Source organism: Moschus berezovskii, chromosome 10 (genome assembly GCF_049115385.1).
Source record: "Moschus berezovskii isolate FMDL1 chromosome 10, NW_MosBer_1.0, whole genome shotgun sequence".
Classification (NCBI taxonomy): Eukaryota; Metazoa; Chordata; class Mammalia; order Artiodactyla; family Moschidae; genus Moschus; species Moschus berezovskii.
Window position 1 is genome coordinate 94,179,296 of NC_142469.1, and position 26,279 is coordinate 94,205,574.

The 26,279-nt window shown below is 44.5% G+C and overlaps 1 protein-coding gene across 7 annotated transcripts in view; it reads right to left on the reverse strand.

The window, feature by feature from the left end:
* LRP11 (LDL receptor related protein 11) overlaps positions 1-12,316 on the reverse strand; it is an 88,065-nt gene extending 75,749 nt beyond the window's left edge. For all 7 annotated transcript variants that reach the window (XM_088840819.1, XM_055433847.2, XM_055433841.2 and 4 more), the window contains exons 1-2: positions 11,338-12,316; positions 1,931-2,088 (exon numbers count right to left, since the gene is read on the reverse strand). In XM_088840819.1, the coding sequence (XP_088696945.1) occupies positions 1,931-2,088; positions 11,338-11,971 (792 nt within the window). In that variant the 5' untranslated portion in view covers positions 11,972-12,316. The remainder of the gene's footprint in view (positions 1-1,930; positions 2,089-11,337) is intronic.
* Positions 12,317-26,279: the final 13,963 nt, after the last annotated feature.

The window sequence follows — 26,279 nt, forward strand, 5'->3', positions numbered from 1 at the left end:
TAGGACTTCCCTGGTGGTCCAGTGGTTAAGAATCTGCCTGCCATGCAGGGGATGCGGGTTCGATCCTTGGTCCAGGAAGATTCCACGTGCCTTGTGGCCACAAGCAGCCCACACTGCAACTACTGAAGCTGGGTACTCTAGAGCCTGTGCTCCACAACAAGAGAAGCCCCTGCAATGAGCACCTTGCACTGCAACTAGAGAGTAGCCCCTGCTTGCCACAACGAAAGAAAGCCCGTGCACGGCAAGGAAGACCCAGAGCAGCCAAAATCAAAATAAATAAAAATTTAAAAAGATATATGCACCTCTTGTGCACTGCCGTGTTACTTAACAATAGCCAAGATATGGAAACAACTTAAACGTCCATCAACTGATAAAAGCATAAAGAAAATACAGTGTACCAAAAGAAGGAAATCTTGCCATTTGCAACAACATGGATGGTCCTTGAGGTCATTATGGTAAATGAAATAAACCAGACAGAAAAATTAAATACTGTATGATCTCACACTTACATGGAATCTAAAACAAACAAACAAACAAACAAAAAACCCCAAACCAAGCTCAGAGATACAGAGAACAGACTGGTGGTTGCCAGAGGCATGGGGTAGGGCTAGGTGAAAGGAGTCAAAAGATACAGATTTTCAGTTATAAAATAAGTCATGGGATGTTATGTACAGCATGGTGATTTTAGTCAATAACACTGTCTCATATTTGAAAGTTGCTAAGAGAGTAAATCATAACAGATGTTACCACAAGAAAAAATATTGTAACTCTGTCTGGTGACAGATGTTAACTAGACTTACTGTGATGATCATTTCACAATATATACGTATATCAAGTCATTATGTCCTACATCTGAAACTGATATAATGCATGTCAGTTACAACTTAATTGAGTGTAGGTAGCCACTAGACACGGAGAAGGCAATGGCAAGCCACTCCAGTACTCTTGCCTAGAAAATTGCATGGACAGAGGAGCCTGGTGGGCTGCAGTCCATGGGGTCGCTACTAGTCGGACACGACTGAGCGACTTCACTTTCACTTTTCACTTTCACACATTGGAGAAGGAAATGGCAACCCACTCCAGTGTTCTTGCCTGGAGAATCCCAGGGACGGCGGAGCCTGGTCGGCTGCCATCTATGGGGTCGCACAGAGTTGGACACAACTGAAGCGACTTAGCAGCAGCAGCAGCCACTGGACAAGTGGCTCATTCCCATTGGCTGCAATTCCAGCCCAGGTAAGCCTTATGAAAATTAGTGAGGAGCACTTGATATTAGCCCTTGATGTCAAACTCCCCTCACTTAATTAACTCAACTAACTCAGGCAGGCCTAATGCTAAGTGAGACGCCTGCTTTCTGGATCATGTGAAGAGTAAGTTCATTTTGTTGTTATTTTCCTCTCTATGTTCTTTTGTATTTTTCATATTTTCTACTCGGGCTCTGAACTGAAACAAAGAAGAAAGGAAAACATATAATGCTTTTAACATTTCTTAAATGTTTAAAAACATTTTTAAATCTGAGTCAACAAAACAAAGCATGAGTCTTTCCCCTTGAAAATTTTATGTGCTCTGGAGAAGTCGACAAAAAAGCAAGAATGAAGGTAAGCTTTAAAACACATGGCCAGGGTCTTCCCTGGTGGTCCAATGCTGAGGACTCCATGCCCTCACTGCCAAGGGCCTGGGTTCCATCCCTGGTTGGGAAGCTAAGATCCCACAAGCTGAACGGTGTGGCCAAAAAAAAGGAACAAAACACATGGTCAGGATCACTGTTTACTCAGAAGAAAAGTAAATTCATATAATAAGACACCTTTTCAACAATCATTTTTAAGCTTTCTCCATTTTACACTTCTGCCAATTTACAGACATTCGGGGAACATAAGTAGAAAGATCACTTTGCTGAAACATTAATTTTCTTTACAATTACAACATGAATTACCTTCATGTCCACTGTCGGGTCACCTTGCAGAAGTGTCCACTCATACTGGACAATGGCATGGTCATCTGTGCTTTCTCGGCCGTCCAGAATCACGCCATCTGTGGGCAGATGCAAAACCACATCCTGCCCAGCTTTGCTGAGTGGAGGCTCGTCCTTTTCTGCAAAAGAAAATATATAATTCATAAGAGAGATGATTCCCTATTTTTTCTCATTTATTATGAGAGATATTTTTGCCAAGAGGATGTATAGCAACTGAAAGTTATTTTCTTATTTTTGTTGCAATAAATTAAATCTGGAAAGTTAAGGCAAGTTCTTGGATTCACATAAAATTCACATAGAAATTCTTGGAATCCAATTTTCATCTAGGAAAACAGAAGAGGTTCACAGCTTCTTACTAGTTTTTATAAGGGAAGCTGACACAGAATTTGAGATATCCTAAAAAGTAATAGCAAACAAGTGTGTACTGATATTTAGCTTTTCTCCTTCATGGTAAGTCTCACTGTGTCCACTGAATATTAAACATGATTGACAGCTGCCCCAGGGATAGTTGATAGAAGCCATCAGATACAGAAAACATTCTTAAGATCAGAACTGTGGATATTTTACTTGATTTAAGCATCTTATTAGTAAACTTATGCAAATGCACATATATTTTGATGAAGCTTAGTAATTTCTTTTTTGATGTGGACCATTGTTAAAGTCTCCATTGAATTTATTACAGTATTTCTTCTGTTTCGTGTTTTGGTTTTTTGGCCATGAGGGATGTCGGATCCTAGCTCCGCAACCAAAGATCAAACCTGCACACCCACCCACCGACCCTACCCCCCGCTGCATTGGAAGGTGAAGTCCTAACCACTGAGCCACCAGAGAAATCCCAGAAACTTCGTAATTTAGCTGGGAAGAAACTCCACAGGCTTTCAGAATACATCCTTGTTGGCATCCACTATCTCCTTTCTCCTCTCGCACCAAAACTTGATCCGAATTTTGGCCTGGACTTCCTTAGTTTGAATGATGTTGCTAAGACAGTGCTCTCATTCTGCACAGCTGAAGTTGCCCCGCAAGCAAACTTCAAAGGGCCAATCCAGATACCCACTGCCTTGAAGAGGAAAAGTTAAAGTTTTACGTAACCTTCTTCTCCTGCCTCTGTAACTCAGCTTGCCCCTTGCAAAGTCTAGGGTAGGTCACGTAGTCTCAGAAAGTGGGGACTTGCAATACTAGGAACTGGAGCTTATCTTGCTCACCCTTGCCCTGCTCTTTGCAATCACTCAGCCCCTGTAAACCTGCCTAATCATGCCTGTCCAGGTCAGTCATTCTTCCCCCCAATCTTGACCACTGTTCCCCCACGTGCGAAACCCCTTAGTTTAAACCAGCCTATTAACAGCTAGTGTTGCCCACTACAGTCTGTCTATAAAAACTCTGTAATTCCTTTGTTTGGGGCTCATAGCTTAGAGTGTTAACTCCTCTGGGCCTGCTGGCATAATAAACCTGAGTTCTCCAACTCTCCAAGTGGGGTGCTTGGTTTCTCGAGTACTGATTTCTGCAACAGAAACCTGACATTTGAATCTAGCAGTACTCTTTTATTTTCTCAGACTGCAAGGAGATCAAACCAGTAAACTCGAAAGGAAATTAACCTTGAATGTTCATTGGAAGGACTGATGCAGAAGCTGAAGCTCCAATACTTTGGCCACCTGATGCAAAGAGCTGACTCATTGAAAAAGACCCCGATTCTAGGAAAGGTTGAGGGCAGGAGGAGAAGGGGACAGCAGAGGATGAGATGGTTAGCTAGTAACACTGACTCAATGGACATTAGTTTGAGCAAACTCCAGGAGATGGTGGAGGACATCCCACCATCGCACGCGTGGATGGTATGCAGCAATCCATGGGATCACGAAGAACTGAACATGACTCAGCGACTAACACAAGGAATCAGCACTCTTGCTGTTGCCGAAGGGTACATATTCCTATTGAGAAAATGAGTCCCATTTTCACAGTCATTTAAAACAATGAGGACTAGTAATCAAATTATGCCACACAAGCAACCCCTGCCTTAGACAGTTGGTCTGTTTTTTTCCCCTTGAGCAAAGAGCCAGTGCCTGATGACTTTATTCTGCTTCTCCCAGGGAAGCAGAGAGATGACAACTGCTTTAGTAATAGGCCGTCTTTTAGTTTTATAGAGAACTTTCCTTTGCTTCTGGAAGGTTCATCACTTTCCACACAATGGTTTACTACATTACAGTTCTGGAATCTTTTGTGCCTTGCTGCAAAGCTTGTGGGATCTTAGTTCCCCAACCAGGACTGAACACTCGCCCACTGCGGAAGTGGAAGAAGACAGGAATCCTAACCCCCGGACTGCCAGGGAAGTCCTAGGCCCTCAAAGATTTAACCAAAAGTATTTAAGATGGAAAAATCAGGTAAGCTTGGAAATACTGCACATATTATAGAACTAATCCTGGCCCTCCTGGAAGAAAAAAAAAATTAGTCACTTTTCTTTCAGTTCAGTTCAGTTCAGTTGCTCAGTCGTGTCCGACTCTTTGCGACCCCATGAATCACAGCACGCCAGGCCTCCCTGTCCATCACCAACTCCCGGAGTTCATTCAAACTCATGTCCATCGAGTCGGTGATGCCATCCAGCCATCTCATTCTCTGTCGTCCCCTTCTCCTCCTGCCCTCAATCTTTCCCAGCATCAGGGTCTTTTCAAATGAGTCAGCTCTTCGCATGAGGTGGCCAAAGTATTGGGAGTTTCAGCTTTAGCATCAGTCCTTCCAATGAACACTCAGGATTGATCTCCTTTAGAATGGACTGGTTGGATCTCCTTGCAGCACAAGGGACTCTCAAGAGTCTTCTCCAGCACCACAGTTCAAAAGCATCAATTCTTTGGCAATCAGCTTTCTTCACTTAGGGAAGCTTAAAGATATGGTTTATGAACACAGTAAAATCTTCATATCCTCTAAATTGGTCGTTGTATCAGAAATAATAGAACTGTATTTCCTCCTCAGTTTAAGTCCAGGCAAATTACACTGTATAATGTATTTAAAAATAAGTCAGAGCTGGGACTTCGCTCATGGTCCAGTGGTTAAAAAATCCGCTTGCGATGGAAGGGGACACAGGATCGATCCCTAGTCTGGAAACTCCCACAAGCAGTGGGGCAACTAAGCTCATACACAACTACTGAGCCCGAGAGCCCGAGCTCTGCAACAAGAGAAGCCACCGTAATGAGAGGCCCATGCACTGAAACTAGAGAAAGCCTGCGTGCAGCAATGAAGAACTAATACAACCATAAATAAACACACAAATAAATAAAATCTTAAAAATAAAACAACCCAGAGTGATTTGGCTTATGCAACTTAAGCCAGAAACAGGTCTTAAAAATAAACAAATAACAACAAAAGGAGGAAAGGAGTGTGCCATCATTCAAAAAATATTTGACTTGATGAAAAACAAGCTTAAATGTCACTGAGTTTTTGTTATAAAAATGTAATAAGCCAACGTGAAGTACTCTGGAAACACTGGCTTCTTTTGAAGATTAAGCATATTTGGTATGATCCACAGAGATGAAATAAAACTCATATCTATCTTGATGGAGCATATCAAGGTAGCACTTTATGCAGAGAGGTATATTAACTACTCTGATTTTCGACATGTTGCTCTGAACAACGCCTTAATGACAATAAAGAGGAATCTGGGTCTTACTGCGTGGGCACCAACAGCCAAGGCTGAGGATATGGAAGTGGGGCCAGACTAAGAGAAGAGGCTTAGATATTAAATGTCAAAATCCATCTTTATTTTTCTGTTTGCTTTTGTGACCTTTTTTCTTCATTGTGCATTTTTCTTAATTGCAACATGTCAGGAAAAAATTATTTACAACCCTAATATGATCATCTTCATTTTTGGTGTGTATGTTTGTCTTTCCCCATCTGAGCTGCCGATAATAGTAATTAATGTTGGTGTTTAGCTGCTTGGTCACATCCAACTCTTTACCACCTTGGGGACCATAGCCCGCCAGGCTCCTCTGTCCATGGGATTTCCCAGGCAGGAATACTGGAGTGGGCAGCCACTGCATTCTCCAGAGTATCTTCCCCACCTAGGGATCGAACCCAGGTCTTCTGCATTGCAGGCAGATTCTTTACCACTGAGCCAGCAGGGAAGCCCAATAATAAGTAACATGGGAAACAGATGGAAAAACAGTAGAAACAGTGTCAGACTTTATTTTTGGGGGCTCCAAAATCACTGCGGATGCTGATTGCAGCCATGAAATTAAAAGATGCTTACTCCTTGGAAGGAAAGTTATGACTAACCTAGATTGTATATTAAAAAGCAGAGACATTACTTTGCCAACAAAGGTCCATCTAGTCAAGGCTATGGTTTTTCCAGTGGTCAGGTATGGATGTGAGAGTTGGACTGTGAGGAAAGCTGATCGCCGAAGAATTGATGCTTTTGAACTGTGGTATTGGAGAAGACTCTTGAGAGTCCCTTGGACTGCAAGGAGATCCAACCAGTCCATCCTAAAGGAGATCAATCCTGGGTGTTCATTGGAAGGACTGATGCTAAAGCTGAAACTCCAATACTTTGGCCACCTCATGAGATGAGTTGACTCACTGGAAAAGACTCTGATGCTGGGAAGAATTGGGGGCGGGAGGAGAAGGGAACGACAGAGAATGAGATGGCTGGATGGCATCACCGACTCGATGGACATGAGTTTGAGTGAACTCCGGGAGTTCGTGATGGACAGGGAGGCCTGGTGTGTTGTGATTCATGGGGTCTCAAAGAGTTGGACACGACTGAGCGACTGAACTGAACTGAAATGTTTATTGGGTGATTTCTTTGTACCAAGCATCACATGAAGCATTTTTGAGCCATAAATTCACCCAATTTTCACAAGTCTCTGAGGAAACTAGGTCAGATTGGCTAACTTAGTTGCCTAAGACCACACAAGTGATACATTTGTCAGTTGAGATGTCAGCTCAGATCTAACTGAAAGGCTTCACTTATCCCACCAAACTTTGGAAGCACTCACGTTTTCTAGTTACAGTAAATATAAAGTTACATCCAGAATTTAACCTAACTTATTGATGCATTGGTGGCTCAGAGGTTAAAGCGTCTGCCTCCAATGCGGGAGACCTGGGTTCAATCCCTGGGTAGGGAAGATCCCCTGGAGAAGGAAATGGTAACCCACTCCAGTATTCTTGCCTGGAGAATCCCATGGGCGGAGAAGCCTGGTAGGCTACAGTCCACGGGGTCACAAAGAGTCGGACACAACTGAGCGACTGAACAGAATGGAACGGATTGATGTATTCTTACTTATTGATATTTATTCATACATCCTACCATTGCTTTTGTCACTGTATAAACTTCACAGTTGTCATTTTAAGTCCCTAGCCTCTACTACTGGACATTACTTTCTTACCAAGTTTCTTCATCATCATACATAATGCCACAATAATTTCTTTGCTCATACTTTTCTTTAGCATGGATCATTTTCCTTAAAACACATCTCAGGAGAATGAATATTTTAATGTTCTCTGATATCTTTCTTGATTGAGTTCCAAAAGAGACATTTCAATGTACACTTTCAGTGACCATGTATAAGTTCTCCACATGCATGCCAATGTAGCTCTTAAGTAAACTTATTACTGCCAGTGTAATAAAGTGCATGTGTGTGCTAAGTCGCTTCAGTTGAGTCCGACTCTTTGTGACCCTATGGACTTGGAGTCTGCCAGGCTCCTCTGTCCATGGGATTCTCTGGGCAAGAATACTGGAGTGGGTTGCCATTTCCTTCTCCAGGGGTCTTCCTGACCCAGGGACTGAAAGAGTCTCTAAGGTCTCCTGCATTGGCAGGCGTGTTCTTTACCACTAGAGCCACCTGGAACAGTAAGCTGGTATTATTTGCATTTCTCTGATTACTTCTAAGGTTGAACATTTTTCCATGTTTATCAATTAAATATCCTCTTCTGGAAACTGTGTTCATATCCTTTGCCTACTTCTTTTTGTTTTTCTTACTAATTCACATAACCAGGTCTCCTGCATTGCAGATGGATTCTTTATCAGCTGGACTACCAGGGAAGCCTCTGATTCTCATAAGCTTACTATTAACATAATAAATACATTGGTCTCATATTTTCCTAGACTTCTATTTGCAATTTCTTTTGTTTCTTGACATAATGAAGTTTTAAAAAACATGTGTACACGACATCCTTTCTCTTTGTGATCTCTTTAATTGATTAGAAAGTTATCTTCCCCCCAGATGTGTAATAGTGAATTTATTTTCTTCAAATCTTCTATGTATGGAGTAACGTATGGCCTAATTTTTTAAAAAAATATTTAATTCTTTAACCCATTTGGAATTTGTGTGTGATCAGAGTTGCCGGTCTCAATGTATTCCCCCTGGTTATCTCAACAGTATTACATAATTATTTGCAACTCTTTTGTCATATTTATTTATAACACAAAAGGGAGAGGTTGAAAATGTGAGAAACATACAATAGGTCAGGCACTCACGGAGGAATGAGCTTTGAACCTTCCCTGGTCAGGTCTTTCCTTTGCCCTTGGAGTAGATGAGAGAGAGACCGGAGGTGGCTATGCATGGGTTTACAGAGGGGATGGCAGAGCGCTGTCCAACACTGACTTTCCCTAATACAGATGCAAGCCTGACTTCTCAGATTACCCAGCGTTTGCCCAGATATCCTGGTTTTCAGGCTGAATATCCAGTGGAAAGAGCATAAAGGTGCTGGCCCTTGAGCTCTTGGAGACTGTATTCTCCGGGTCCTCTGAGGTCCTACCTGTTCCACTCCCTCCTTCCTGCTGCTCCTCACTTTCATCAGAAAACATAGACCCCCAGTCCCTCCAGTCAGCCACACAATACAGCCAAGGTCACGTAGTGACATCAGGTGCATGGGAACTGCCTTTCTAATTCAGAAAACATGTCCACCCTTGATCCTCATGACAGCCCAGTTGGGAGGCAAGGCCACCACTCAAGTCATAAGAGGATGAACAGAGACCCTCGTGGAGAAGAGCTGGCTCTCAAATTCAGGACTCAGGACCGCAAGCCCCCTGCCCTGCCCTTTGCACACGACTGCAGGCAGAGTGCGTCACTTCAGCACACCCCTCTCTCTAGCGTCCTCCACTCCTCCCACATTTTCCCAGCACCCAAGTAGTTGCTTAGTCAGTCTCACCCTGGAAACTCGACTGAGGGCATCTCTACTTCCAGGTGGCCTGATGCTGCTGGAGAAAGCATTCAAGCTGCCCCAGAATACAGCTTCACAACTCACAGAGCACAGCTCACGACTCACATAACACAGCTCACAGCTCACATAACACAGCTCACAGCTCCACAAAACACAGGTCACAACTCACACAATTCACAACTCACAACTCACCCAGCACAGCTCACAACTTAAAATTCATAGCTCCACAAAGCAGGTGCTATAAGACCTTTGGGCAGGCTCACCAAGGCTTTGAGTACCCTGGGGATTACGAGAGAACCTAGATTTGGAAAGGACAGATTTGTGAGGACAGAGTGAGTTCACGTGTCTAAGGAGCTTATAGCAGGGCTGTTTATCAAATTCAATAAAGGTCTGCAAAAAAACAGGGCTGATGGGGTCTGCTATAACAACAAGCAGGGCTGACGGGGTCCGCTAAATTGTGTACTGTGCAATTCCACCTGGCCCCCTGCCCTTTTTTCATGATCCCTGTATTCACCTCAAATGGACCCTAAAACATTTTCTGTAGATTTCTAAACCATTTTCATGCTCCTACATGTGCTCACAAGCTTCAGAAAAACAAAAAAACATTCATGAAGGAACCATTTAGTCTCAGAAGCACAGGGATCTGGGCAGGAAAAACACAAGACGCTTGGGTAGGGTGACCTTTGCCCTCTCTGCAGACAGAATGAGGGCATTTGGGCCAAGCAGCACTCTTCCATGTGTCCATATTCCTGGGATCCAAAGAACTTGTGAGCAGAGCAGCTCTTTTCCCGAATAAGGACCAAGCCTAGTGGTCATCTGGGTGTACCCTTGAACATCTCCAAAGTGAATTACTAGACAAACTGTCCCCCCACCCCCCACCCAGAGAAAGAAAGGTCAAAAAAGGAAGTAGAAGAAAAAATGATTCAAAAACTTCTACAATAAACTAAAGTCCCCTCCCCACGCCCCATGGTGGATATATTCTTTCCTTGTTTTCACTTTCTTTTCTGTTTCCACTGGCTTATAAGAAAGCTAAATTTGGCAATGCTGGTTTCTTCCAGTTGTGCAGTGAGAAGGGAAAGGGATTTTGTTTCATTGGTGCTGGGATTTATTTTTGAGTCCCTGCTTGGGCAGAGGAAAGATGTGTGGGAAACAGCCATGGGTGGGCTCAGGGATGCACGTGAAAGTGCCTCCCGCCTCCACTTCAGGGAGAAAACTTTGGGGTCCTGTGCAGTATGTGCCTCAAGGCCTAGAAATCTTGGGTGACCTTGGATGTTTATTCCACTGGAGGTGGGAAGGGAGGTGAGCCATTGTGGACACAGATTTCCAGACCCTTCTCTTTGGACCTAAAGGTCATGGAGACTCCGGATTTCCAAAGTGGCTGAGGCTACGCTCCTCTAGTCTTGCTATGGTTTCACTCTTGCGCCATCATAAAGCAAAGAGCAACAGAGTACAACCAAACACACTCAGCTGAGCATAAGTAGGCCCAATCAAGGTTTCATTTCCAGAGACTTTATCTCCAACTGCCACATTTTTTCTCCCTCCTGTTTGGGTCTTAATTCTATTCTGATCATCCCCAGAATAAAAACCATCAAACGAAAAGCATCCTTTTTAGCTCCTCTTCAAAAGAGAGATGCTTTAAACTTTATTTTCAATTAATCAAGTTCCTTTTCTCCCCACTCCTTAAAAAGAGAACCATAATTCATAAGAAATAGTTAGACCCACTTCAAAATAACCTGACCTAACCCCTTCCCAATTTTGTCTGATGAGTGCAACTTTAGGTGGAATCATGAATCTTGAGAGCCAACCTAAGAAATAAGGCTGTGCTATGAGCAATCTGGCATCTAATTAGATTTTGATCTTGTAATTACTTGACAAAAACCATACCTTACAAGAACCTTTGAGACTATTTTAGACTTTCCCCTCTGAACTTTTCTCTTCCATTAAATCGAATTTCTGTGAATCCTTTCAGATCAGTATTCCTCCCTAAGCTTTGAAAAATTCCAGAAGCAGTCCACCGTGCCCGCTTCCACCCAATCTACTGGGGGTTTCTCAAAAACCATCCCTAGGACTGAGACATCAAAGCCGGATGTTTCATTTCTGACTTGACTGAGGAAGGCCCAGCGGTCCTGCCTAGGCAGGTCTCCCAGACGCAGCCACAAACAGGTACACGGACAGCGACAGCAGGGCCCAAGCGGCCAGGCCCGGGCCTCGGGTGGTGTGCTTACCCAGCCGAGGCGAGGCCCGGGCGAGGGCCGGGGCGCCGACTTCCAGGCCTTCCTGCTCGCCCTCCGGGGCGCGGCTGAGGCTGTAGCTGCTGTAACCTCGGTGCAGCGCGAACTTGCAGACGCTGCGGCCGCGCCAGGTGCAGTTGAAGAGGTAGCAGCCGAGCGCGGCGGCCGGGGGCGCGGGCCGCCGGGGCAGCTCCACCACGGCCACGGAGCAGTGCGGCTCGAGGCAGCAAGCCTGCAGGCACTGCCGCCAGTCCCGCACGGCCGCCGGTGCGCTCAGGAAGCTGGCGCCGGCCGCGATCGAGTCCTTGGTGCGGATGATGGCGTCGGGCCTGGCCCTGTATCCGCCGCCCCCGGGGCCCGGGCAGCCTTCCTGGGGGTCGCCGCCCGCGCGCAGCTCGAGCTCCAGCTCCTCCTGCGGCCTTTCCTGCTGCAGCTGTCGACGGAACTCCTCCAGCAGCTGCTCCACTCCTGAGAGCTGCGCATGCAGCTCGGACAGCGGCGCGGAGGGCGAGCCGGCCGCGCGGCCGCCGGGCAGCCACAAGCACAGCAGCAACAAGCCGGGCAGTGCCCGGCGCGGCGGCGGGCGCCTGCGCCCCGAGCCCGCGCCCTTGCGAGCGGCGGAGGCCATGGCGGGCGGCGGCGGAGGAAGTGAGGCGACGCTGGGCGTCCGAGTGCGAGGGAGTCGGAAGACGGGCGAGTGCCGGCCCCGGGGTTTTCCGGCGCGGCCGCTAGGCACCGGGGCCCTCAAAGCGCGGCCTCCCCGGGGCCCCGCTGCGCCCCCGAGGCCGCAGGCGCGCGGTCGCCGGCGGGAATCGTAGCGGCTGGAGGCATAGCCTGCCCGCCGCCCTGGCACCGCTCCTTGTCCCTTCCCGGAAGCCCGGGCGCGACGGCGACTCTGCCAGGAGCCGGGGGCAGATCGGCGAGAAGGAGACAGCGTCTACTGGATCAGCACCCGGATCAGCGCCCGGCTCAACACGCGGGAGGTGGGGCGTGTCACGCCCCGCCCAGCACCGCCCCTCCGGGCCCGCCCCCCGCAAGCTCGGGCCGGGTTCACATTCGCTTTTATTTTTATTTTTTGGTGGGCGGGGAAGGTAGCCGTCAGATATGCAGATGACACCACCGCATTTAAGAAAGTGAAGAGGAACTGAAAAGCCTCTTGAGGAAAGTGAAAGAGGAGAGTGAAAAGGTTGGCTTGAAGCTCAACATTCAGAAAACTAAGTTCATGGCATCCTGTCCCATCGCTTCATGGCAAATAGATGGGGAAACAGTGGAAACAGTGTCAGACTTTATTTTTCTGGGCTCCAAAATCACTGCAGCTGGTGATTGCAGCCATGAAATTAAAAGACGCTTACTCCTTGGAAGGAAAGCTATGACCAACCTAGACAGCATATTAAAACATAGAGACATTACTTTGCCAACAAAGGTCCGTGTAGTCAAGGCTATGGTTTTTCTAGTGTTCAGGTATGGGTGTGAGAATTGGAGTATAAAGAAAGCTGAGCGCTGAAAAATTGATGCTTTTGAACTGTGGTGCTGGAGAAGACTCTTGAGAGTCCCTTGGACTGCCAGGAGATCCAACCAGTCCATCCTAAAGGAGATCAGTCCTGGGTGTTCATTGGAAGGACTGATGCTAAAGCTGAAACTCCAATACTTTGGCCACCTCATGCGAAGAGCTGACTCATTTGAAAAGACCCTGATGCTGGGAAAGATTGAGGGCAGGAGGAGAAGGGGACGACAGAGAATGAGATGGCTGGATGGCATCACTGACTCGATGGACATGAGTTTGAGTGAACTCCGGGAGTTGGTGATGGACTGGGAGGCCTGGCGTGCTGTGATTCATGGGGTCGCAAAGAGTCGGACACGACTGAGTGACTGAACTGAACTGAACTGAAGGTAGCCATGGGAAGAAGGCGGTGCCCCAAAGGGGCCTAGCGCCTCCCCCACCGGCCTCCATTTCTAGGGGGGCATTCTGGTCCCAGCATGCTGGGCCTATTTTTTTTTTAATTACAAAAATCGTTTTGTCAGTTAATAATTTATTGCCTTTTGACTCCAGGTGCACTCTTCAGTACACCCTCGGAGATAAATAAAAGAATTCTTTTAGATCGTTATTATTTTTTTTCTAGTAGCAGTGAGAAGACATGATTTTATTTTATGTTTTACCTTTTTTTTCTTGAAGGATAATTGCTTTACAATATTGTGTTAGTTTCTGATACACAGCAAAGTGAATCAGCTATATGTCAGTATGTGGAAACAACCTAAGTGTCCATTGACAAATGAATGGAAGATGTGGTACATATATATGGGAATATTGTTTAGCCATTTAAAGGAAAACAGTTGGATCATTTTGAGATGTGAATGGACCTAGAGTCTGTCAGACAGAGTGAAGTAAGTCAAAAAAAGAAAAAGAAATATCATATGTGAAAAATAAGTATCATTTATTATATTAAAATAAATATCAGATTATAATATCATTATTAACCAGCCAGACATGCTCGATTGTCTTCTCAATGTGATGCGGGCTTCTGGAGAGGAGGGCAAGGGGTTTTTCCTTGTGATCTCAGGGCCACTCTAGAGAAGGGACATGCTCAACTGGGGAACCACCTGGCACCATCTTCAGCCCTTCACCTCCAGTGTCCATGACTGTTTTCACCTTAGCTCCCCAAGATGCACTTGGTAACAGAAGACAGGCAGTGCTGTGAAAAGATACACACAGAGTTGTCACATTCATTCAATTTTCTCCAAACTTAACTAGAAATCTGAGCACAGTCACTCAAGGGGAGCTACAAAGTTCACTCTGCGGTGCGCACAGAGGCCTTTAGCTGAGGTGTCATAAGATTGAGAGGAACTGTTTTATGTGACCTAATAAAATATGGGCTACTTTATGCCCTATGCCCCTATGAAAAAGTCCAACCCAAGGAAGGCTACACCCGAAAGTTCTAGCTGCCTGTAAACTGCTGCTGTGTCTCGTTTATCTCTGAGTCCATTTCTATTGATTCATTTTTTTCATGATTATGAATCACATTTTCTTGTTCCTAGCACATCCAGAAATGTTTTTTTTTAACTAGAAACTTGAGGATTGTGAATTGTACATTTTTAAATGTCTAGATTTTTAGGAGGGTATGAATAAATGACTGGATAGGAAAATAGCAGTCTCTGCTGTAATTTATTTTCACAGCTGAGAGTTAGGAACCTATTGCTTTCAAATAAAGAACAGAGTAGGAGGTGAAATTGGAAACTAAACATAGAGAAAAAAAGGAAAAAAATTAATCTAGTATTTTTTGCCATTCCACGAAAAGGAAAAATTTAAAGTTGTGTGTGTGTGTGTGAGTATTTGAGTGATGTTGAAGCTTAAAAAAAAAAAAAATCTCTTAGTCCCAAAGGCTGTGTCTGGGCTGTAGCACTTTGGGCTGCAGTTTCTTCCATTGTGAGATATTTACCCCACATGACTGCAGCCACTTTCAGATGCCCTGAGAGTCACATAAATTCGAGTTTTGTTTAAACCTCAGAGCTTGAAAAAGCTTGCTATGAGGAGAAAATTCCAAATGTAATAAGAATGGCTCCAGAGGTATCATCAAATCTTCTAAAACTAACTATTATTATAATGATTAATATTAAAAATCAACATGTATGATGATATGATATAATAACTAACAATTGTATATGATTTCCTGGTTTGCAAATACTTTCATACACATGACATCACACAGCCTTCACAAAACTGTTAGATGGACAGGTGACCTCACTTATCTTGGAGACAGTTGACAGGTGAACACAGAGTGCAACCCACTCAGCTCTCTTGCTCCACCGTGGTGGGGGAGGGCAGTGGAATGAGGCAGGGGAGGAGGGTGGGACCGCATTGCTCAGTGGCATCAAGTCCAAGCCCTTAAAGCACCCACATAGTTTCCCCACTTTGCTAACTTCCCAATCTTTTTCAGAAAAGTGGAAATGACTTTCTTTTCTTTTATTTTTACCATTAAGAATGGTTATTTCTAGGGTCAAGATGGGAGCAGTGAAGGGGAGTGTTCACTTTCTTACTTTATAAGGCTTTGTATCGATTGAAGTTTTTGGTATGACTTGTGATAAGGGAAATCAGTCCCGAATAGTCATTGGAAGGACTGATGCTGAAGCTGAAACTCCAATACTTTGGCTACCTGATGCAAAGAACTGACTCATTTGAAAAGACTCTGATGCTGGGCAAGATTTGGCCACCTGATGCAAAGAACTGACTCATTTGAAAAGACTCTGATGCTGGGCAAGATTGAAGGCAGGAGGAAAAGGGGACAACAGAGGATGAAATGGTTGGATGGCATCACCGACTCAATGGGTATGAGTTTGAGTAAACTGTGGGAGTTGGTGATGGACAGGGAGGCCTGGCGTGCTGCAGTCTTTGGGGTTGCAAAGAGTCGGACACGATTGAGTGACTGAACTATGATAAAGGAAGGAAGTTATTTATCATTTATAAATATATTTATAAATTATCATTTCTAAAATAAATAAATTGATTTCCATTATTTTGGAAATAAGATAGCTTTGATTTGAAAGCCTAAACATCAAAACCTTATTAATGGACAGAAAAAATTTTATGTGAGGATACAAATATCAGGCATGTGATCTGAATAGATGGAGATGTTCCTCTGTTTTATAAGATCATTAGGGTAAAAGTCCAGCAAATTGAGAGTTGTATATTATACATCAATTTATTGAAGGTTGGAATGAGGTTGTCATTCTAGTGACTGTCTTAAATGTTTTACAGGCAATAAACAAGTTAAATTAGTTCATGTAAGATCTTTACAAGGGCACCTGGCACATGGAAGATACTCAATAAATAATAATAATTATTATTTCTTGTTCTACCTTTTAAGTTTACAGGAAAAAACCAGGTCCCAGAGAAATAAGGGAGCTTCCTCACGATTAGAAGATGTGCAGCTAACTGAAGCCTGAATCCCCTTCAACCTGCCGGCCCAGCAGTCATATCATTAAGGTTCGTCCCCACCCTCACGCTCTTCACAGAATCCGCTCTGTCCACATGCCTGGAGGGGCAGCCCCAGCTCCCAGGTGACCCACCTCGTCCACTGCTGATGGAACCATATGAATTCCTGGCCTGAGCCCAGCAATCAACACTGTCTCCCAAGGACAGAGAATCCAGGAACAATGGAATCAGTGAGGGAAGTGAAGCTGGGAGGCCAGTGGTGGTGGTGGTGGGGGGCACATGGTCCTGTGTGAGGTGATGGAGCAGAGAAGCTGCTCAGCTGAGGGGGTTCAGGGGGCACCTGTAGAGAATGGGGTACACGCAGTCCCGAGAGAGTGAAGGCAGGGGCTGCCTGACAACTTTCTCATCCCAGCAGCTTCCCTGGGCACCTTCCTGGCCTCCTGCTTGGATTCTCTGCACAGACTTGTATATATCGTCGCTTAGTGATGGGGTTTGTCATGGTAAATCTCTGTGGGTTGGACTTCCCTGGTGGTCCAATGGTTAAGAATCCACCTGCCATTGCAGGGGACATGGGTTCAATTCCTGGGTCTGGGAAGATCCCACATGCCACAGAGCAGCTGAGCCCGTTCGCCACAACCACTGAAGGCTGAGCACACACCAGAATGAGAAGCCCAGATCAGAGAGTAGCCCCCACTCACGTAGAGAAAGCTCACACGCATCAGTGAAGACCCAGCGCAGCCAGGAAAAAACAAAATCTCTGTGAGTTGCAAACAACAGAAGCCTACTTCACAGTGGCCTGAGGAAAAGCACCAGGGAGCTTTGGCGTGTAAGATATGTCACTTGCGGAAAGGGCAGGAAGCATCGCCAGGGCCAGAAAGAGGGCCAGGATCCAAGGGCAGAGACCCTCAGCCCAGGCAGCTGGTCCCCAGAGGCTACTTTCCTTCCAGGCCAGGTGGTCTTGCATCTCCACCCCTCTGAACACAGAATTCCTGTTTCTCTCAATGTCTGATGTTTTCTGCCCTCCATGTACAAAGCCTGTGGTTACCACATTAATTTCCAGCAATGCACAGAAACTGAGCCCATGGCCTGTGGTTTAGGAGAAACTGTTAGGAGTCCAGCTGGGTCCTAGGTGCCCAGGTGCCGTTACTGAGGTGCAGAGGTCATGAGGTGCAAGCATGGCTAGGGGCACTGCCTCTCCCCGCTGAGGGCAGAGTGAGAGAAAAGGAGTAGTGAGGAGCTCGGGGGAGGCCCCCAAAGTTGTCTTCTACTTGACTAAGGCAATGCCTGCTGCTGCTAAGGCACTTCCGTCGTGTCCAACTCTGTGCGACCCCATAGACGGAAGCCCACCAGGCTCCCCTGTCCCTGGGATTCTCCAGGCAAGAACCCTGGAGTGGGTTGCCATTTCCTTCTCCAATGTGTGAAAGTGAAGTTGCTCAGTTACGTCTGACTCGTAGCAACCCCATGGACTGCAGTCCACCAGGCTCCTTCATCCATGGAATTTTCTAGACAAGAGTACTGGAATGCCTTCTCCGAAGGCAATGCCGAGCGTTTGCTTAAACACTTCTATGCATTTTTATTGCAAATTTAAGAGACACTTTAAAAAGTACTGTGCTCAGACTGCCAGTCAATGCTCTGAGTTCAGCACGAACATTGATCATTGACTTACCACAACCTCACACGCCATGTACCAGTACTGTCTCCATCCTATCCTGGCTGGGAACACAATACTTCACACGTCCAAGGGATTCCATCTTTGGGCCAGCCTTACTCTTCACTAGAGTGCTGTTCCTTGTATTCGGTCACAGTCTGCTTTGTAGTTTCCACACACTTTTTGTAGTTTATTTTCCTGAGATCTATTTGAGCAATCTATAATTTTTCTCAAGTGATGGTTCTTCACATATTTAAAAGCTGCCATTATAGCCTGCAAGCAACTCCGCCTGTGAAATTCAACAGTGTTAAAAGCACTGTGACCCTGGGGCAATCCCAAGACCACTCATCTATAATGTGGAAATGATTGTGTAACCTTACTTCCCAGGGTTGTTGAGTCGATTAAAACACCTGCCACAACAGCAAGCCCAAGAGAGAGGATCAGTACCTGTTGGCTACTCAGCTCTGCTCTCCGTCTACAGATCCATCCTTCCTAGCATGAACCTTTTAGATCTTGATCCTGAAACCTAACACCTTCTATCCCACCTGGCTTTGAATCAACTGTAAAGTGTCCTACGTCATTGTCCAAGAAATTGATTTAAATGATGGACTGTAGAGGAAAGCCAAGGAGGAAGGCTTGAGGTACTGCACTAAGACCCACCCCAGGGTTAATGTGGATTCACTAATTTGAACCCTTTGGCTATGATTATTAGGCTACTCATCCACCCAGTTGCTCTCACTCAGCCAAATTTCTCCATCTTTTCTGCAAACATATCATGAGAGCTTGTCAATTAAGTTGGAATTGCAGTACATTGTATTTGCATAAAGTGATTTTGCTCAGTTGTGTCCGACTCTTTGTGATCTCATGGACTGTAGCCTACCAGGCTCCTCTGTCCATGGAATTTTCCAGGCAAGAGTACTGGAGTGGGTTGCCATTTCCTTCTCCAGAGGATCTTTCCAACCCAGGGATCAAACCCAGGTCTCCCACATTTCAGGCAGACGCTTTACCATCTGAGCCACCAGGGAATTTCCCAGTTTACAACGCCAAGTTAAACAGATGGGTACAAGTCCTTAGAAAATGTAGTAAGCGACTTACCATCCTGATGAGCACCGTTTTCCTGTGAGTTCTCCAATAGGCCCATAAAAGCTCTTTGTACGATCTTTTTTAAGCCAGGGTTGTTTTTAGGTACAAGTTTTGCAAAATCTATCTTTTGAAAAGTTAGATTGGCTTTTGTCCATTTCTGTTGTCTGAGCAGTTTTGATACTGTCTGTCTAGTTTTTTATTGCTGTTGTAGTAAATTAGCACAAAATGTAGTGGCTCAAAATAAGAGACTATTATCTTATAGTCTGTAGGTTAGGCTTGATCATTTTAGAGGTTTTTTCATACACTTTGCCAAAATATCCTCCAGGACCAGGCTTTACTCCTGCTAACTAAAGGTCCTCCACACCCTGCCAAACTGAGGACTCACATTTTATATTTGGTCAATTTTGAAAATTTTTTGAAATTAAAAATATTCTCATCTTCCCAGTAATTCTAACTCCAGGAATTTATTCTGCAAATATATTCATATAAGTTTGGAAAGATGTATGTACAGATGGTTATTGCAGGATTTTTTTGTTTTTTGGTGAAAGCAATAGCTGGAAACACCCTGAATATACCCAAGTGAGAGATGCTTAAATAAATTTTGGTAGGAACATGCTTTGGAATACTTGCACTGTGTATCTCCCAAGTACATCATTAAGTGACACACAGAAGAGGCAGAAGTGTATGTACAGTGAAATCTTATTTGTTAAAAATATACCTACTCTCCTTCCTTTTTTAAAGGAAAAATTGCATGCTATAACCTATATTAAGTTTGTTTTCTATTCAGGGTGGGAAAATAGGTATATTTGAAAACCACAATGGAAAGAAAGACTGGTTTGCAGGTACCCCTATTTTTATCAAGGAAATAATTTTAATGAGCCCTAACTCTTGTTTGTATGTGTGTGTATAAATAATGTTCATCGCAGCACCGTTTACAATAGATAGGACATGGAAGCAACTTAGATGTCCATAGGCAGACGAATGGGTAAGAAAGTTGTGGTACATATACACAATGGAATATTACTCAGCTATTAAAAAGAATGCATTTGAATCAGTTCTAATGAGGTGGATGAAACTGGAGCCTATTATACAGAGCGAAGTAAGTCAGAAAGAAAAACACCAATACAGTATATTAACGCATATATATGGAATTTAGAAAGATGGTAATGATGACTCCATATGCAAGACAGCAAAAGAGACACAGATGTAAAGACTGTGGGAGAAGGTGAGGGTGGAATGATTTGAGAGAATAGCATTGGAACATGTATATTATCATATATGAAATAGATGGCCAGTCCAGGTTCAATGCATGAGATAGGGTGCTCAGGGCTGGTGCACTGGGATAATATTGAGGGATGGGATGGGGAGGGAGGAGGAAGGGGGGTTCAGGACGGGGGATACATGTACACCCATGGCTGATTCATGTCAATGTATGGCAAAAACCACCACAATATTGTAAAGTAATTAACCTCCAATTAAAAAATAAAATAAAAAATAAAATTAAAAAATCCCCAATTAAAAAAAATTATTCCTTAAAAAAAATTTCATTTTACTTATTTATGGCTACACTGGATTGTTATTGTCATGTGCCAGCTTTCTTTAGTTGTGAGAAGCAGCGGCTACCCTCTAGTTGTGTGCTGGTTTCTCATTGTGGTGATTTATCTTGTTGCAGAGCGTGGGATCTAGGAGCCAGGCCTTCAATAGTTGTGGCATACAGGTTTAGTTGCCCCACTGCATGTGGGATCTTCTTGGACCAGGGATCAAACCTGTGTCCCCTGCATTGGCAGGTGGATTTTAACCACCGCGCCACCAGAGAAGTCCTCAATCCTATCATTTAATGATTCTTGTGTCCCAGTGGTTATAACTGTGCTATTAATCTTTCTCTGATTTTCACTGTCAAAAGTACTCCATGAGCAAACTTAGCAGAATCTTTCAGTTTTTTATAATGTATTTTCCAACTTGAAAGTGCTCAAAGAATAATAGGAAAATAGCTAGATTTTATGTGTATTTCATGCCTTGACTAAAAGTACCATTTTGTTTTGTTTTTTTTTTACTGATGCAATAATTAGACTGATAATTGCTTTAAATAAGATTTAACTTGTTTTCTTCATTCGGTATTACATTTGCAATGCAGCATTTTAAAAAATTCCAATAAATTGAATGGAATGTTCAAACAAGAGCTAAGGTAAGTGTAAGAATTCTGCTTATTTTCAAAGCTAGCGAGAATGGGATGATTTTGTCCTCCCACTTTGAACTACACAAGGCCCAGAACATACTTTATGCTTAAAGATTTGCCATACAATATCATGAGGGGATGCTAAGGATTTCAGTTTAAGGTGAGGAAATCACTATCTGGTTCTCATTTTATGTCCCAGAACAAATTCATAAATCTTCTCATAAGGATGCTCCTGTTTAATAAATGCATGCAACTAGTATTTAGCATGGAAATAATACAGGGTGAACTGTGTAAATTTAGTTTCTAAGGCAAGGTAAGAAATTAGAATATATGTTGAAAGCTGGAAAGTATATTATTTTCAGGTCAAATAAGTTGAATATGGGAAAGATCTGTTCTCTAGTTTTGTGCTCTTACAGCTTACTGAAGGATGTAAATATATTTCAGTTCAGTTCAGTAGCTATATGCATATATATTTAACAAACAGCAAAATGTGTGTAACCTATGTGTATGCTATGTCTGCTGCTAAGGTTTCAAATGATAGGCTACTTACTTCCCTCAACAGTCAAAACTACTTGAGTATGAATTTGTCATCAATTTATTCTTTTTTCAAGTAAATAATTTATTAAATCTGAGTTTAGCTAAAAAGTATATATATATATATATACATATATATATTTCCAAAGTTTCTGGCTGACCTAGTGGTTAGGATCCCAGGCTTTCACTGCCATGGCTTGGGTTCAAACCGAGGTTAGGTAACTGAGATCCCACTAACCATATGGCGCAACCAAAAAAAAAAAAAAAAAATTCCATGTCTCCTTTATGTGGAGCTCAGAGTTTACACTTGTAATATAGGTTACTACATATACACACTACTATATATAAAATAGATAAACAAGGACTTACCGTATAGCACAGGGAACTATACCTGATATTTCGTAATAATCTATATGGTATATATACGTATGTATAATATATAACTGAATCACTTTGCTGTATACCTGAAACTAACAAAAGATTATAAATCAACTATACTTCAATAACATTTTTAAATTAAAAATAAAATAACATATAAGCTACTATTAGCACAAAGAGACAGTGCATTGTGTTACCATGTGCATATTTAGTATTTTTAAATATGATGTTTATAATAAAGTATTTTGAGTCCATCAAGAAGAAAAAGGGCCAAGGTGAATATAGAAAAAAATTGCTTAAGAAAAGGAAGTCAGCATTTCTGCACACGGAGAGATTTGGGGTTCTCTAGTCAGAAGGGAGTAGAAGGCTTCTCTCTGGGGAACCCTGGAGAGTTTAAAAGTAACGGAAGCTTCTTCAGATAATGAGGAGAGCTGATATTTGTTGAGCATCTCTTGGGCACTGAGTGTTCGACTCTTTACAACCCCATGGGCTATCCAGTCCATGGAATTCTCCAGGCCAGAATACTGGAGTGGGTAGTCTTTCCCTTCTCCTGGATCTTCGGAACCCAGGATTGAAGCCAGGTCTCCTGCATTGCAGGCGGATTCTTCACCAGCTGAGCCACAAGGGAAGCCTGAGAATACTGGAGTGGGTAGCCTATCTCTTCGCCAGCGGATCTTCCCGACTCAGGAATTGAACCGGGATCTCCCGCATTGCAGGCGGATTCTCTACCAACTGAGCTATCAGGGAAGCCTGGTCTTGGGCACCCAGGGCTTGGCAAATGTGACCTCACTTTTTCCTCACTCCTTGGTGAGAGTGGTCCTGCTTCTCTCCCTGAGCGACTGAAGAAGGAACGGAGGTGAAGTGAGGCTGCCCACTCACCCAGCTCACCAGTCAGAAAGGAGTCATGAGGGGAGGGGCGGGCAGCTCGACTGTGGCTTGAGTTTTGTTTCACTTCCGTGCTTTGCGCCTCTGTAAGACGACATGACACTAAATACAGCAGGGAGTGGGGTCAGCGCGGCAGGTGAGTGTGGAGGAGCGTCCGCAGAGAGAGAGTGAAGTTGAGGGTAGTTCAGGGAGGAACCTCTGGACACCCTGGAAGCTCGGGGCGAGCCCAGCGGAGTAGCTATGGCAGCCCGAGCGGCAGCCTGGCCGCACGCCCAGCTCACCGGGCTGATGGCACCCTCTGTCACGGGCTTGGGGTGTGCACTTCCTCTTGGTCCAGGGTGAGGGTGCGGGAGAGAGCAGTGGCGGCAAGGCAAAACCCTCAGCTACTGGGGCGCATCCCAGGCTGCGTGTTGCTTCCTGTTTGTGTCTTGAAGCTGAGGCATTCCCCACAGTGACTCACACCACCTTACTTGCAATATGGATCTGATTACCTCCTGATCCGAGACCACACCCCACCCCTCCTTATTAGGAGCTCAACTGAGCTGAGAGACACCTAAGTTAATACCCTTACTGTGAGAACACAGGCCAAAGTCTGAACCCAGAGGAAGTGCAGCTCTCATTCACTTTCCCCAATGGAATGGCCTGCGAAGAGCCTGCCTCCCTGTTCAGAGAGCCCAGAGCAAAAAGGCTCCAGCAGCTTTATGGAACCTGAGGTAGGGGAAGGGAAAGAACTCAGTGTAAAGAGACCTGGGCCTGAGTCCAAGTGGGGACAGGGGTCTTCAAGCTTTCTCCATTCTCTTCTCTTATGGAGGCCTTAGCAGAGGTACCACAAGAGAACCTTGGCCCAGAGCCCAACGGCCAGAAAACAAGCCGAGGAAGGAAGAAAGTGCGAGGAATGTGAACATCTCTCGGGTCCGGGCTCTGAGAGAGACTGCAGTGCCCAGCTATCAGCAGTCTGGGGTGAGGAGGGCAGCTCTCCATGTGACGCTGGCCAGAAAGGTCACACAAGTTTTCAGCCCAGAGTTGGACTCTTCACCTCTCTGTGGAGAGGGCTGACTCTTTTGTTTCCCCATCACACCTCTGTTCACTGGCTTGTACCATCCTTCTCTTCCATTCCATCAAGAGTTAATTCCAGTCCCTGCCAAAAGTTTTGTGGAGTTCTGGTAAAGTGTCAGTACACAAGCTTCTACCCTTTCTCAGGCTCTGAAGAGCCGGGCAACCTATTGGGCAATCCACACCAGGAAGAGGGGTCTTCCAGCTTTAGGCAATGTCCCAGGTCCATGTTTTCAGATCCTTGTTGTTGGCTCTCAGAGCTGTCCCCACCCTTTCCTACCCTACCAGCCCAGCTCAGTGGCAAATACCCACGTCATCATCATCTGGGTATGGCCTCTCTCTGCAGCTGCTCCTGCTGTAAACCAGTTGACTCAGAGCAGAAATCAGGTGCAGGAGGGGTCAGGGTTGAAGTCTGCAGCCAGGAATGTAGGACCAGTGATGAGCCAAAATTGTGCACCCTTAACTGTTTTGTGTGTGTGATAAAATACACATAGCAGAATCTACCATCTAAGCTAATTTTTTAAGTTAATGAATTAATTCATTTTTGGCTATGCTGGGTCTTGGTTGCTGCACACCGGCTTTCTCTAGATGTGGTGAACATTTGGTGCAATGCATGGGCTACGGGCTTCTCATTGAAGTGGCTTCTTTTGTTGTGGAGAACAGGCTTTAGGCACATAGGCTTCAGTAGTTGCTATGTGAGGGTGCTAAAGCATGACAGCTTCAGTAGTTGTGGCATGCAGGCTCAAAAGTTGTGGCACATGGGCTTAGTTGCTCTGCAGCACATGGAATCTTCCTGGACCGGGGACTGAACCCATGTCCCCTGCATTTGCAGGTGGATTCTTATCCACTGTACCAAAAGGAAAATCCCATCTTAGCTATTAAATATTTTAAAGTGTACAGTCCAGTGATATTAAATGCATTCATATTGTTGTGTATTCATCACCACCATCTTCCTCCATAGACCTTATCACTGCAAAACTGTAACTCAAACATTAACTCCCCATTTCACCTTCTCCTTGACCCATGAAAACCACCATTCTACTTTCTGTCCTATTGTTTTGTCTACTCTAAGAATCTTGTATATGAGGAATAACACAGTATTTGTCTTTTTGTGACTGTCTTTTTTCACTTAGCAGAATGTCCTCAGTTCAGTTCAGTCGCTCAGTCGTTTCCCACTCTTTGTGACCCCATGAACTGCAGCATGCCAGGCCTCCCTGTCCATCACCAACTCCCTGAGTCCTCCCAAACCCATGTCCATTGATTCGGGGATGCCATCCAACCGTCTCATCCTCTGTCCTCCCCTTCTCCTCCTGCCCTCAATCTTTCCCAGCATCAGGGTCTTTTCAGATGAGTCAGCTCTTCACATCAGGTGGCCAAAGTATTGGAGTTTCAGCTTCAACATTAGTCCTTCCAATGAACACCCAGGACTGATCTCCTTTAGGATGGACTGGTTGGATCTCCTGGCAGTCCAAGGGACTCTCAAGAGTCTTCTCCAACACCACAGTTCAAAAGCATCAATTCTTCAGTGCTCAGCTTTCTTTATAGTCCAACTCTCACATCCATACATGACCACTGAAAAAACCATAGCTTTGACTAGACGGACCTTTGTTGACAAAGTAATGTTTCTGCTTTTTAATATGCTGTCTAGGTTGGTCATAACTTTCCTTCCAAGGAGTAAGTGTCTTTTAATTTCATGGCTGCAGTCATCATCTGCAGTGATTTTGGAGCACCCCAAAATAAAGTCTGTCACTGTTTCCATTGTTTTCCCATCTATTTGCAATGAAGTGATGGGACCGGATGCCATGATCTTAGTTTTCTGAATGTTGAGCTTTAAGCCAACTTTTTCACTCTCCTCTTTCACTTTCATCAAGAGGCTCTTTAGTTCTTCTTCACTTTCTGCCATAAGGGTGGTGTCATCTGCATATCTGAGGTTATTGATATTTCTCCCGGCAATCTTGATTCCAGAGCTTGTGTTTCCTCCAGCCCAGCATTCCTCATGATGTACTCTGCATGTAAGTTAAATAAGCAGGGTGACAATATACAACCTTGACGTACTCCTTTTCCTATTTGGAAACAGTCTGTTGTTCCATGTCCAGTTCTGACTGTTGCTTTCTGACCTGCATACAGGTTTCTCAAGAGGCAGGTCAGGTGGTCTGGGATTCCCATCTCTTTCAGAATGTTCCACAGTTTATTGTGATCCACACAGTCAAAGGCTTTGGCATAGTCAATGAAGCAGAAATAGATGTTTTTCT